Source organism: Dromiciops gliroides, chromosome 2, assembly GCF_019393635.1.
Source record: "Dromiciops gliroides isolate mDroGli1 chromosome 2, mDroGli1.pri, whole genome shotgun sequence".
NCBI classification, from domain to species: Eukaryota; Metazoa; Chordata; class Mammalia; order Microbiotheria; family Microbiotheriidae; genus Dromiciops; species Dromiciops gliroides.
The window spans coordinates 80,448,140-80,461,412 of NC_057862.1; the positions used below are offsets into that span (position 1 = coordinate 80,448,140).

Sequence of the window (13,273 nt, forward strand, 5' to 3'; positions counted from 1 at the left end):
TCAGTATCTTTTTTTTTCTGTGAGCTAGGCTGGTTTTTATGGAAAGAAGGGCCCTTAGCACAATGCCAAGTCAGAAAGTGCTGAAGGCATACTTTCCTAATTGAATGACTTACCCTACAACCAAGTGTGCTGAAAATCAAATGCAGATGTTTAGTTTTGTTATCCAAGCAAAGCTTTTAAAAAAAAATTCTCACTTAGATTTGGTACCAAAGTATCAATAAAGTAGAAAATCTGAGCCTGGATAAAAACCATTTGGGGCTGTGCCAACCCTAAATGCTAACTGCAGATAATAAATCCTTATTTAGAAGGCAGTCTGCCTCCAGTAAAGTCCTACTCTGCCATGCCATGATGGCACGGAGTTAACTTTTCTTTTCCTTTCTTTTTTTTTTTTTGTGAGGCAGTTGGTGTTAAGTGACTTGCCCAGGGTCACACAGCTATGGAGTTGATTTTTTAAGGGTGCACTAGTTGAATGTAACTTCTGGCAGGTCCTAGATAGTTAGAAAGTCTTCAAAAATGACACTAAGCAGAGACAGGCCTTTCTGGATGGAAAAAGTCACATCATCAAGGTTTTTCCACTAAAAGATTATTTTTTTCCATCACAGGACCTGATGAAGGTCATCTCCTAAAGTATAGAAAAGAAGATTTTATTGCTCATGGGTACAGGGAAAACCCACACCATTGAAATCACAGATCCTTGAAATATTGGCACACTGTTATTTTGTAATTCAATTCAATGAACTGCCTAATCGCATGTTCAGACCCAAATAGTTCAGCATTAATGGTTCTATTTCACCTTAGCTGGAGGTCTGTCTATATTAGATTATCCCAGGGATCTGTGCTTAGCCTTGTGCTAATTACCATTTTATTAATTAGTTTGATAAATGCATATAATGTATGATCATTTAATTCTCAGGGGACACCAAGTTGGGGAGGATGACAAAGTTGGGATTCTAAAAGATCTCAAATGGCTAGAGCATTGGGCTGAATATAATAAAATGGAAGTCAATAGGGCTGGGTTCAAAAAATAAATACCACAAGTACACGATAGGGGAGGCAATGGTTAGATAGAATTTTATCTGAAAAATATCTGGGGGTCTTAGTGGACTGCAAACTCCATATGAGCAGAAAGATATGGTTGCCAAAAAATATCTAATGTGATATTGGACTACATTAAGAGAGGCATGGTGTCTAGGAAAAAGATGACAGAGTCACTGTACCCTACCTTGCTTGGACTGTTTGTTCTGGGAGCACCAGTTTTAGGAGGTTGTCATGGAGCTAAAAACATCTGAAGGAGAACCAGATTGGTGAAGGACCTTGAGTCTATGCATATGAGAACTAATTAAAGAAACTGGGGTCATTTAGCTTGGAGGAGAGAAGACTTGGTGGAGCTGTATAGTTCTATTTAAGCAATTGAAAATGTCTTGTGGAATAAAGATTAGGCTTCTTCTCTTTGATTTTAGAAGCTAGAACCTAGAGTATGGAATGGAAGTCACACTAGGTGGCTCAGTAGATAGAGCCCCAGACTTGGAGTCAGGAATATGCATCTTCCTGAGTTCAAAACCAGCCTCAGACATACTAGCTGTGTGACCTTGGGCATGTTGCTTCACCCTGTTTGCCTCAGTTCTTCATCTATAAAATGAGCTAGAGAAGGAAACGGCAAACCCTTCCAGTATCTTTGCCAAGAAAACCCCAAATGGGGTCATAGAGAGTCAGATACAACTGAACAACAATGACAACAATATAATGAAGTGTTGGCACAAAGCATGGAAAAGATATCATCAAAGACATGTATGGCTGGAAAAGGAGATGGGCTGGTGAAGTGAGGAAAGTAAAGGATACCCAATGGACAACTTGCATGTTCTATTCATGTCTTGTTTGTTTGTCCTTTTTTTTTTCCATGTGTGTGTGTGTGTGTGTGTGTGTGTGTGTGAGGCAATTGGGGTTAAGTGACTTGCCCAGGGTCACACAGCTAGTAAGTGTAATGTGTCTGAGGCCGGGTTTGAACTCAGGTCCTCCTGACTCCAGGGCCGGTGCTCTATCCACTGCGCCACCTAGCTCCCCCATTTGTTCTTCTTTCTCAAAGAGGGATGACATCGAGGTGATGTCATGACTTGCAGTGAATTGGATTTAAGTGAGAGAGGGCTGTACAAGGTCACCAACCTCACTCTCTCCTCCAGAGCCATCTGGGTCCATTGGCAAGATATACATCAGGACGACTAGAGATGACCCTAGATGTTTTAAGGTAGTTGGGGTTAAGTGACTTGCCCAGGGTCACACAGCTAGTGAGGTGAGATTTGAACTCAGGTCCTCTTGACTCCAGAGCTAGTGCTCTATCCACTGCATCACCTAGCTGCCCTATTGGTATCTACACAATATCAAGAGAGCTAAAGGAAAATTCCTGGAACATCAGGTGTGCTGGTTGGGTAGTTAGGGGTGGTACAGTGGATAGAGCACTGGACTTGAAGTCAGGAAGAAGCAAGTTCAAATCTGACCTCAGATTTATCTGCCAACTATCTATCTCTCCAAGGGCCCTTCCAGTTCTAAAAATCCTATGATCCTAAATGCTTCCCTCACAACAGCCCTGTGTGGGAGGGAACAAGATTGTTGTTCCTCTCATTCTATAGATGAGAAAGCTGAAACCCAGAAGGGTTAAGTGACTTGTCTGTGGTTACACAATTAATAAGTGTCAGAGTTCAGGTCCATACCCAGACCCATCACCTCCAGAGCTCCTTCCCTTTTACATATAAGGCAGCTTGCATAGTGGAAAGAGTGATGTTGAGTCAGGAGGCCTGGATTTACGTTTCTTGGCTCTGATTAGCTGTGTGACCATGAGTAAGTCACTTAGCTTCTACAAGACTGAATTCCTTCATCTATAAAATGGGATGATGATCAAATGAGATATAAAACTTTACAAAACTCTAAAGCCCAACAGTAGTGTCAGTTTCTTTTTGCAGAATTGTTGGGGACCATCATTTCTTCTGCCTCCTTTATCTAAAGAAGATTAAGGAATTGTTCATTCTGACTCATGGGATCTTTGATGGAACATAAAAAACCATGAGGAATTTCCTGTTAAAGGGAGGGACCTTGAAATGAACGGAAGCTTCCACTTCTCTAATGCAGTCATTTTCTCGGCTCCCCTTAGAATTCCAAAAGAAGCACAAAGCTTAGAGTAAAAGGTTAATTGGTTAGCTCCTTTCACACTCTCTAGTTTCAACCTTAAGGTGTCCCATTGGAGAAGGGCAGGATAGACTGTGGTATTGTGTGGCTGCCTCTGGGATTTATCAGATTCATAGTGAAATATCCCCCCTTCCAAACTGGGGGCTGCTGACTGAACCTATTACTAATTCATGCAGTCCACCTTCATTTGGGCCCTTGGAAGTCTGGGCCCAAATTCCTCCATTGTTGCTTCCTTAGCTTAGTCTCCTAAGTAGCTGCACCATTGAAGTCCTCAGTGGTCCACACTCTCCCTCCTATTGTACTTCACTGAATATAGTCCATCAGATATGAAGTCTCTCATTTACTCTCTTGTCTCATCTTGGAATTTCTGCATACCCTTTCATCTTGTTGATAGATGATAGTCAGTCAATAAACATTTATTAAGCTCCTACTATGTGCCAGGCTAAGCACAGTGGGTAGAAACATGAAAAAAGAAAGACAGCCTCTGCCCTCAACAAGCTTAGAATCTAATGATGGAAGACAATACATAAAAGGAAGCTGAAAAGTGGGGAAAGGAGGGAAAGGTAACCAAAATGTAGGTAAGGGAGAAGTACCAAGGTAGTACAGCCAAGTGACAAATGGGGAGGTGTCTGAGCTGAAGTCTCTCCTTAAATGGAGGTTTGGAGTTCATGACCCCCACCATCCAATCAGAGAAGCCAAGGGAAGGGATGGGATGGAGGACTGAGGCTGAGGAAATCTTGTAGCATGCTGAGGTTATCCCAATGATGAGCATTCTTTGGGTCATAATGGAAAAATCAGTCAGAGGAGTCTCAAAGTAGCGCAGCCAGGTAAGAGATAGATAGATAGATAGATAGATAGATAGATAGATAGATAGATAGATAGATAGATAGATAGATAGATAGATAGATAGATGAATGGATGGAGGGAAGGAGGGAAAGAGAAAGAGAGAGAGAGAGAGAGAGAGGGAGGAAGGAAGGAACATATGTATGAGACAGCTAGGTGACATAGTGGATGGAGTGCTAGACCCTAATTAAAATCCAGTCTCAGACATTTACTTGCATATGAGTCATTTAACCACTGTCTGCCTCAGTTTCCTCTTCTATAAATGGGGATAATAATAACACATTCTTCCTAAAGTTGTTGTAAGGATAAAGGGAGATAATGCTTTGCAAACCTAAAATTACTGGAAAGCTTAGTTGTTGTTGTTATATCATGTATATTCATAGTTATTTACATCTTGTCTCCTCATTAGAATGTGAGCTCTTTGAGGGCCAGCACTGTTTCTTTGGTTCTCTTTGTGTCTCCAATAAAGGCTTATAGACTGCCTGTCCCTATCTATCCTTTCCAGCTCATGTATTGTTTCAGAGGAAGGGACACCTTTCCTTTTTCAAGGCCAACCCCTTTTCATATTTTTTTTGCAAGGGACAATGAGGGTTAAGTGACTTGCCCAAGGTCACACAGCTAGTAAGTGTCAAGTGTCTGAAGCCAGATTTGAACTCAGGTCCTCCTGAATTCAGGGCCAGTGCTTTATCTACTGCATCACCTAGCTGCCCCCTTCATATTCTCTTGATATCATTTTCTCCCACTTCCTCTAGGCCCTCAAATTCAAAATGCCCAACTATGAGATTTCTATCCTACTTTAACCAGGGGGGCAAGTAGGCATTTGCTGGGGGAAGGAAGGGCAAGTAAGACAAGCCTGCCTTTGATGAGGATGGAGAGACGATCATCTGGGGCACAGCCTTTAGGGGTAAGAAGCAAACTCCAGGATCCTCCTTTTGGCATCCTCTAAATTTCTGTAGCCTGGGGGCAAAGACTGTTATTACACCCTAGTAATTCTGTTGAGAACCACTGTCATCACCAACAGGAGGGAAAATCCAATTTGAACTGTCAGTCTCCAGAGGTTCAAAGTAGTGTGCCATAGGATTTCTTTTTTTGGGGGCAGCTAGGTGGAACAGTAGAGCACCGGCCCTAGATTCAGGAGGATCTGAATTCAAATCCAGCCTCAGACACTTGACACTTACTAGCTGTATAACCCTGGGTAAATCACTTAACCCTCCTTGGCCAGAAAAAAAAAAAGATTTCTTCTCTTGAGCCTTTTGGTTCCCAGTTATTTTTCTGAAAGGAATTTCCAGCAATCCATGTGAACTGATCTCACTGTTATACAGAAGAAAAACTTAATACAAGTCAGTCTCCCCAGTCATGAACTCTGCCAGCAAGTTACTCATTGCTAAGGCATGCTTCTGTAAAGTTTATGCTGAAGTTAATAATAAGCATGTTTTTTCTATTTCTCTTCTCGTAATATTTTGTTCTGTACCCCATTAAAAGAAAACCACTGGTAATGAAACTCTTAACCAATACACATAAGATCATTTACAGTTAGAGATACACTATACATATACACATATTGTAAATGAGTATAATTATATATGTGTCTGTATATGTAATATACATATGTATACATATGTATGTATACAAACATACTAGCCAACCTTTTTGCATTGTTTTCTCTAATTAGAATGTAAGCTCTGGGGCAGCTAGGTGGCACAGTGGATAAAGCACCAGCCCTGGATTCAGGAGGACCTAAGTTCAAATCTGGCCTCAGACACTTGACACTTACTAGCTGTGTGACCCTGGGCAAGTCACTTAACCCTCATTGCCCTGAAAAAAAATGTAAGCTCTTTGAGAATAGAGACCCTCTTGCTTTATTATATTTGTAATGTTAGCACTCAGCACAGTGCTCTGCATATAATAAACACTTAATAAATGTTCTCTATCTATCTATCTATCCATCTATCCATCTATCCATGTATCCATCCATCCATCCATCCAACCATTCATCCATCTGCCTATCTGTCTGTCTCCCTATGTGTATACAATACCAAGTTATTGCTATCTCTACCAGCCATTATGGCATTCAATTCCTAGGCAGATGATGCTCATGCATGGTAATCAACCTGGCCTCCCAGGGAGGCACCACGCTCTAATGGAAAGTGCACTGAATTTTACAGCCTGGGAGAAGATGTGGGTTCAAATTCCACTTGTCACTGCCCATGTGAGCTTGAGCAAATCTCTCAATTTCTCTGGGCCTCAGTTTAACCCTAGGTAAAATGAAGAAATTGGATTAGGTGAATCCCAAGGTCCCCACCATCTCCAAATCTATGATCCCATGTAGTAAATAAGTAGTGAGAGATTTAGGAAGGCAATAGTTAACTCTCCTCTCCCCCTTACATTTTTTTCCTGAAAACATCTGTAATTTATAACCTCCCTGAACATAGCTAAAGAGCCTAAAGACTATAATCTCCTTTCCTACATGAAGTTTCCTGAGGAGAAGGCTTGTCATCTTTTTTTTTAAGCTGGGGTCTAGTTTAACTAAACTCTCTTACTTTTCTGTGAAAATAAAACAATAACAATAAAAACAACAGCAGGAAATCCAACCTCCACCATGTCTCCAGGTTTAAAAACACCAGGAAGACAAAAGAAAAAGTTGCTGGTTTGAGTGCGGCTTTCCTCTAAAGAAAGTCAGTTTGTGGTCAGACTGAATGTTCTTGTCCCATGTGTAGGAGGCCAAATCATCATTTTCCAGGCTCTCTGAGTATTTTGTAACTAGGCAACGTTTTAGAAAATAGGCCAGGGAGGCCCTTAATCTTAGCCATGGAGTGCAGACTTCTCCAAAGGGAATGGTTTATTTCAGCCGGCATTAATCTTATTAAAAGTTTTAGTTATATAAGCTACATTCTTTCTTCAACTGAAACTGTTTCTAAAATGATTTTTTTTTCTTGACCTGAAGTCCATGAACCTTTTATTATTTTTCTTTTCCATATAAATATTTTATTATTTTCCAGTTACATTTAGAGATGGTTTTCAGCATTTGTTTTTATAAGATTTCTAGTTTCAAATTTTTCTCCCTCCCCTCTCTCTCCCCCCCCAAAACAGCAAATAATCTGATATAGGTTATATATGTACAATCACAATAAACATATTTCTGCATTAGGCATGTTATGAGAGAAGAATTAGAGCAAAAAGGAAAAACCTCAAAAAAGAAAAACAACAACAAAAACAATAGAAGTGGTATGGTTTGATCTGCATCCAGATTCCACAGTTCTTTTTTTTCTGGATTGGGAGTGCATTTTCCATCATGAGTCCTTTGGAACTCTCTTGGACCATTGTATTGCTGAGAAGAATCAAGTCTATCACAGTTGATCAACACACAATGTTGTTGATACTGTGTACAATGTTCTCCTGGTTCTGCTCATCTCACTCTACATCAGTTCATGCAAGTCTTTCCAGGTCTAAAACTATTTTTTAGTGGGAACGTCTCTAAAAGAAAGTAATCTCCTCCATCAAGAATTAAATATACAGTTGTTGTTTTTTACAGTCGTCTCTTCAAAGGATTAATAATTTATGAAGGAAAATTTCTTGAAGGTTAGGAAATGGGGTGCAGTGCCTCCCAGCAAGGGGCATTTTGACTGCTCAGAGACAATAATTGACTCCATGTTTTTTCTGTCCTATTCCCAGTCAACTCCCCTCTTGTTAGGAAAAAAAAAAAGGAGCAGATGTAGGCTGAGTCAGAATGGAGAATGTGAAACTCCATGTGTTAGTGATAAGAGCAGGAATCACTCCGGGTGGGATGGGCTTGGCATTCTGCCTGCGTATATGTGCTTTTAAAACTGCTAAACAGTATTTAGACACATAGTAAATAGATTTCTTGTAAATGAAAAGTTCAGAGAATTTGGGAAGAAGAGAGAAGGAAATTTCTGGTCTTGAAGCCTGAGATGAAGTTTCCTAAGTAGGTAAATACTCTACAGAGCCTAACTTCTTAAACTGTAGGTTGTGATCCCATCTGGAGTCAAGTGATGGAATGTGAGGGTTGTGAAAAATTGGCAACAGTAAAAGGTTGTGTATACTTATTTTCTATATCTATATACCTGGGATCATGTAAAAATTTCTTGGGCAAAAAGGGGTTGCCCATGGAAAAAGTTTAAGAAGCCCTGGTATAGCATGGGAAGTCTTGGGGAGTAGATAGGAAAGTGGACTTGTCAAGAACATGAGGGTAAAAAAAAAAAGAAGATGAGGGTTCAAATCCCACCTCAGGTGCTTGATATTGGTATGGCCCTGGGTAAGTCATTAAACCCCTCTAGGTCCCAGTTTCCTTTTCTGTAAAATAAGGAGAAAGAACTAGATAACCTTGAAGTTTTCTTCCAGATCTAAGCCTGACATCCTAAGAATGTTATGTATAAGGTCTTGATCTAGAATTTCAGAGCCTAGAGGGACTTTAGAGATAATCTAGTCCTCCCTGGAGAGGTTTCCAATCTAAATGAGGAGGAAACATGGAAATTAGGAGGTGAAACAAAATAAAACAGCATACATGCACAAATGCTGAGCCAAAAATGCAAAATACTATGCAATTAGAATTGTAAAACCAAGAATGCTCTAGAATTGCAGGCCATAGAGTTAAGCAGGATGGCAAAGTGGAAAGAAGGCTTGTCTAGCAATTGGGAAACCTGGGTGGTAGGGTTGGTTCTGCCACTAACTAAAGAGTTTAGGTTAGTTGTTGCATCTTTATGGGTCTCATATTCCTCATCTTTAAAATAAAAGGATTGAATGAAGTGATCTTTTGAGGTCCTTCCATCTCTGGAATACTCCAGTTGGAAGGGACCATAGAGATCACCATAGAAAGTCCAATCTCCTTATTTATTTTAGAGATAGTGACTCACTTTTACCCATCAAATTAAAGTTTACAAAGTTCTTTCTACATAGTAGCCCTGTAACAAAGGTAAAGGAGCAACTACGTGGCTCAGTGGATGGAGTACTGGACCTGTAATAGGGATAGGCTTGAGTTGAAATCTAGCCTTAGACACTTACTAGCTGTGGGACCCTGGGCAAGTCACCCAACTTCTATTTGCCTTAATCCTCTGGAGAAGGAAAACATGACCCTGTCCAGTACCTTTGCCAAGAAAACCACATAATGGGCTCCCAAAGAATTGGACATGACTGAACAACAATAACAACAGTAAAGCAGGCAAGTATCACCACTTCCATTTTAGAAATGAGGAAACTGAGATTTGGAGATGTTAACTCCTAGGATCCTAGATCTCAACTAGAAGGGACCTCAGAGTTCATTGAGTTTAACTCCTTCATTTACCTTCTCATCATAAGAATGAGGAAACTGAGGCACAAAGAGGTTAAATGGCTAATGCAGAGTGAAGTGAGCAGAACAAAGAAAACAACATATACAATGACTCCAACAAGGTAAACAGAAAACAACCACCACAAAACAATTCAAAGTGAATGTTGCAAAATTACAAAGAACAGGAGGGGAGGGAGAAAAATTTGAAACAAGAGATCTTATAAAAACAAAAGTTGAAAACTATCTCTACATGTAACTGGAAAATAATAAAATACTTTTATGGAAAAAAAATTACAGAGAACAAGCATGACCCCAAAGAGATCTATGAGAAGACTCCTCCCCGAGGCCTTTGCAGAGATGTGACCATGGAGATGCAACATTGCATATATTTTCAGAATCTTTTGATGTATTGATAGATTTTGCTGATTTCTTCTTCCACTTTATCTTTTTTTCTCTAAAAAATATTATTTGTGATATGGGATAGTTCTTTGGGAGAGGGACAGAAGGGATACTTAGTAAAAGCCAAAGATAATAATAAAAAATTATTATTTTAAAAAAGGAGGCCAAGTGACTGATCCAGGATTACTCAGTGTCTGAGGTGAGATTTGACTTCAAAGGCCAGTGTCCTCCTGAGTTTAAGGCCAGCATTCCATCTTCTTACATTAGTAATGCTGCCTCCCCAAGAAATTAACTGTCTTGCCCCAAGACCACACAGTCATTCACTGGTAGACTCCAAACTAGAACACAGTTCTTCTGATATTAGTGCCTCAAATAAGTTGAGCCCATAATTAAGAATTATTTTCCTATATTTTATTTTGAAGATAAACAAACAAACAAACAACCCCCCCCCCTGCCAAAAAACACCCAACCCAACTCCTATCAGGGATTTATTTTTAAAATCCAACTTCTGGGATATGACCTGGGGTCAGTCCCCATTCAGCACAATCTCATACAGCTTCTGCAGTCCTCAGAATAGTGACCACAATGAGGCAATTAGGGTTAAGTGACTTGCCCAGGGACACAGAGTGTCAAATGTCTGAGGCCAGATTTGAACTCAGGTCCTTTTGACTGTAGGGCATGTGCTCTATCAACTGTGCAACCTAACTGCCCCCTCAATGCTTTTTAAGGCAGGAAATGAGAATAGAGGTATTTTATTTTATTTATTATTTGGGGGGGCAGGGCAATGAGAGTTAAATGACTTGCCCAGGGTCACACAGCTAGTAAGTATCAAGTGTCTGAGGGCAGATTTGAACTCAGGCCCTCCTGAATCCAGGGCCAGTGCTTTATCCACTGCGCCACCTAGCTGCAGAGGTATTTTAAAGGGAGTTTTCAACAGAAGTTGGAGCAAAAAGGCTTTCTTGTTCTGGCTCCACAACACTCCCTCCCATGTCTGCCTTCATCCATTTCATCATAACTTGCTGTGAGTCTCTCTAATATGTTAACAATGCATTATTGTGGATCATAAGTGTTGGTGAATAGCTTCATAGTTTAAGTTTAAGAACCCTCAGGAGCAGGGATTCTTGCTTATTTTTGTTTGTTTGTTTGTTTGTTTTGGTGAGGCAATTGGGGTTAAGTGACTTGCCCAAGGTCACACAGCTAGTACAAGTCAAGTGTCAGTCAGGATTCGAACTCCTCCTGACTCTAGGGCCAGTGCTCTTTCTACTGTCCTACCTAGCTGCCCCAGGAACAGGGGTTCTTAACTTGAGGTCTATAGACTCCCAAAAGGTCTGGAATCAATGTCATCGGGGTCTATGAACTTGGATGAGAAAAAAATTACACCTGTTTTCATATACCTCTAATTAAACTATAGCATTTCCTTCAATTATTAATTTTAAAGACCATTATTATATAGAATCACCTCTTTTCTTCCTCTTTCCTCCCCAGATTGATTGGCACTGCAACAATTCCACTGAAGGCTTTGACAGGTGGAGAGAGTCGATCTCTTCCTTATAAAAACATAACTTTGGTAAACGAAAGAGAACAAGATACTGGGGTAAGTGATTTCCCTCTTCCCAGAGAGTATTAATCTCCAATGTTCATATGAAAGCTTTAATATAAGCAACATGTGTGACAATGGTAATGTGTCTGTTATGCGTAAAGCAAAAACATTGCTCCAAGATGAATGAATGAAAAAGCATTTATTAAGTGACGACTGTGTGCACAGCACAGATTAGAAAAGCAAGATCATCTGCTCCAAAGGAGCTCACGTTCCAGTGGGGGAGGCAGCCCACATTGAAGGTGTCAGCTACAAGTCAGATGGAAAGGGTCCCATGGTCCTTAGGGTACAGCAGCAAAGTAAATGGTAACAGTCCTTCTTTAATGTCATTTCCACTAATTAAATCATATGCATTTCTGATGTTGAAACATTTGACAAGGACTTTGGTGGCAAAAACTTTATTTTCTAGGTCACTATGGCTCTTAAGGAGGCAGGCAAAAGCAGCATCAAGAAGGGCTACTTTCCTGAATATTGGCTGTGGGGGCTGGGCTGAGGGCAGGAGTGATGGTAGGCTCTTAGACTTGCCTGCTTGTCAGTGACTGTTAAGAGTTGGGAAGGCAGGCCCACTCTTCACATGAATTTCTTTCCTCAATGATGGCTGTCAATTCAGGTCCTCCTGACTCCAGGGCCGGTGCTCTATCCACTGCGCCACCTAGCTGCCCCAGTCTTCCCAATCTTAAGAAAAGGTCCTGGGGCAGCTAGGTGGTGCAGTGGATAGAGCACCGGCCCTGGAGTCAGGAGGACCTGAGTTCAAATCCGGCCTCAGACACCTAACCTCACTAGCTGTGTGACCCTGGGCAAGTCACTTAACTCCAATTGCCTCACTAAAAAAAAAAAAAAAGATTGGGAAGACTTCCTGTCATTTATGATATATGTCCTCCCTGGCCTGGATATCTCCTCTTTCTTGAAAAATGCTGTTCCTGCCATGTAGATCCCTATGGCCTCTCCATAGATTCCAAGAGAGGGGGTGCATTCCTTCAAAAGCCCTCAAGTGCCCTACAGATGCACTGACTCTGTCTGCCATGATTTATTTTTACTCAGGCCACAATCAACCTGGTGGTTGGCTATGATCCGCCAGCAGCAGTGGCTGCAAATTCAAATGAACCAGGTGGGACTAATGTGGAAGGCACTGGAGGTAAGTAAGCTAAGTTTTTTATCGTCTGGCATTGAAAATATGAGATGAGAGTAATTCCTTAGAGTCATCTAGCATGTCATATAGTTTCCATTACTTTCCCATAGATTATTTCATCTGATTCTCAAGGCCACCTACATAAGTCAAGGAAGGTGTTATTACCTTTATTTTATAGAAGATAATAGGAAACGGGTTCAGAGAGGTTAAGGGCAAGGTGACTCAGCCTGGTTAGTCATGTATCTGGGACTAGAACCCAGAGCCTTCTAGAACTCCTGGGCCTTCTTTCCCATACTGCTTCTCTATATTATCCTGCATCATTTGCCAACTGTTTCATAAATGTTAATCTTGGTTCCCAACTGGACTTAAGTTCTTTGAGGGCAGAAACCTTGTATTATACTTCTTTATATCTCCTGCAATGCCTAGTAAGTACAGTGTTGAACTTAATACAGAGATGATAGCCTGGTTGGTGAATAAATGTGTCTATTCCTCATTGACAATCCCTATTAACACCAGTTCCTATGCCTGTCTTATGCTGGAAGGGGCTACCTATTTTTTTTCCAGGGAAATGAGGGTTAAGTGACTTGCCCGGGGTCACACAGCTAGTAAGTGTCAAGTGTATGAGGATGGATTTGAATTCAGGTCCTCCTGAATCCAGGGCTGGTGCTTTTATCCACTGTGCCACCTAGCTGCCCCCAGGGGCTACCTATTTTTTAAAAGGGGTGGGGATGGGAGAGAGCATAGTGGGTAGAATTATCGGGTCAGATGATCACTGACCTTAAAGTGTCCCTGAGACTGTCACCACACCCTGTTCTCATTGGCACTAAGCCTTAACCTACAGAGC

At 40.9% G+C, this 13,273-nt stretch overlaps 1 protein-coding gene across 2 annotated transcripts in view; it reads left to right on the forward strand.

Moving 5' to 3' along the window:
- The window catches only part of MYOF (myoferlin), a 169,233-nt gene that overhangs the window by 47,518 nt on the left and 108,442 nt on the right, over positions 1–13,273 (forward strand). For both annotated transcript variants that reach the window (XM_043988288.1, XM_043988289.1), the window contains exons 4-5: positions 11,189–11,297; positions 12,342–12,435. In XM_043988288.1, coding sequence (XP_043844223.1) covers positions 11,189–11,297; positions 12,342–12,435 — 203 coding nt within the window. The remainder of the gene's footprint in view (positions 1–11,188; positions 11,298–12,341; positions 12,436–13,273) is intronic.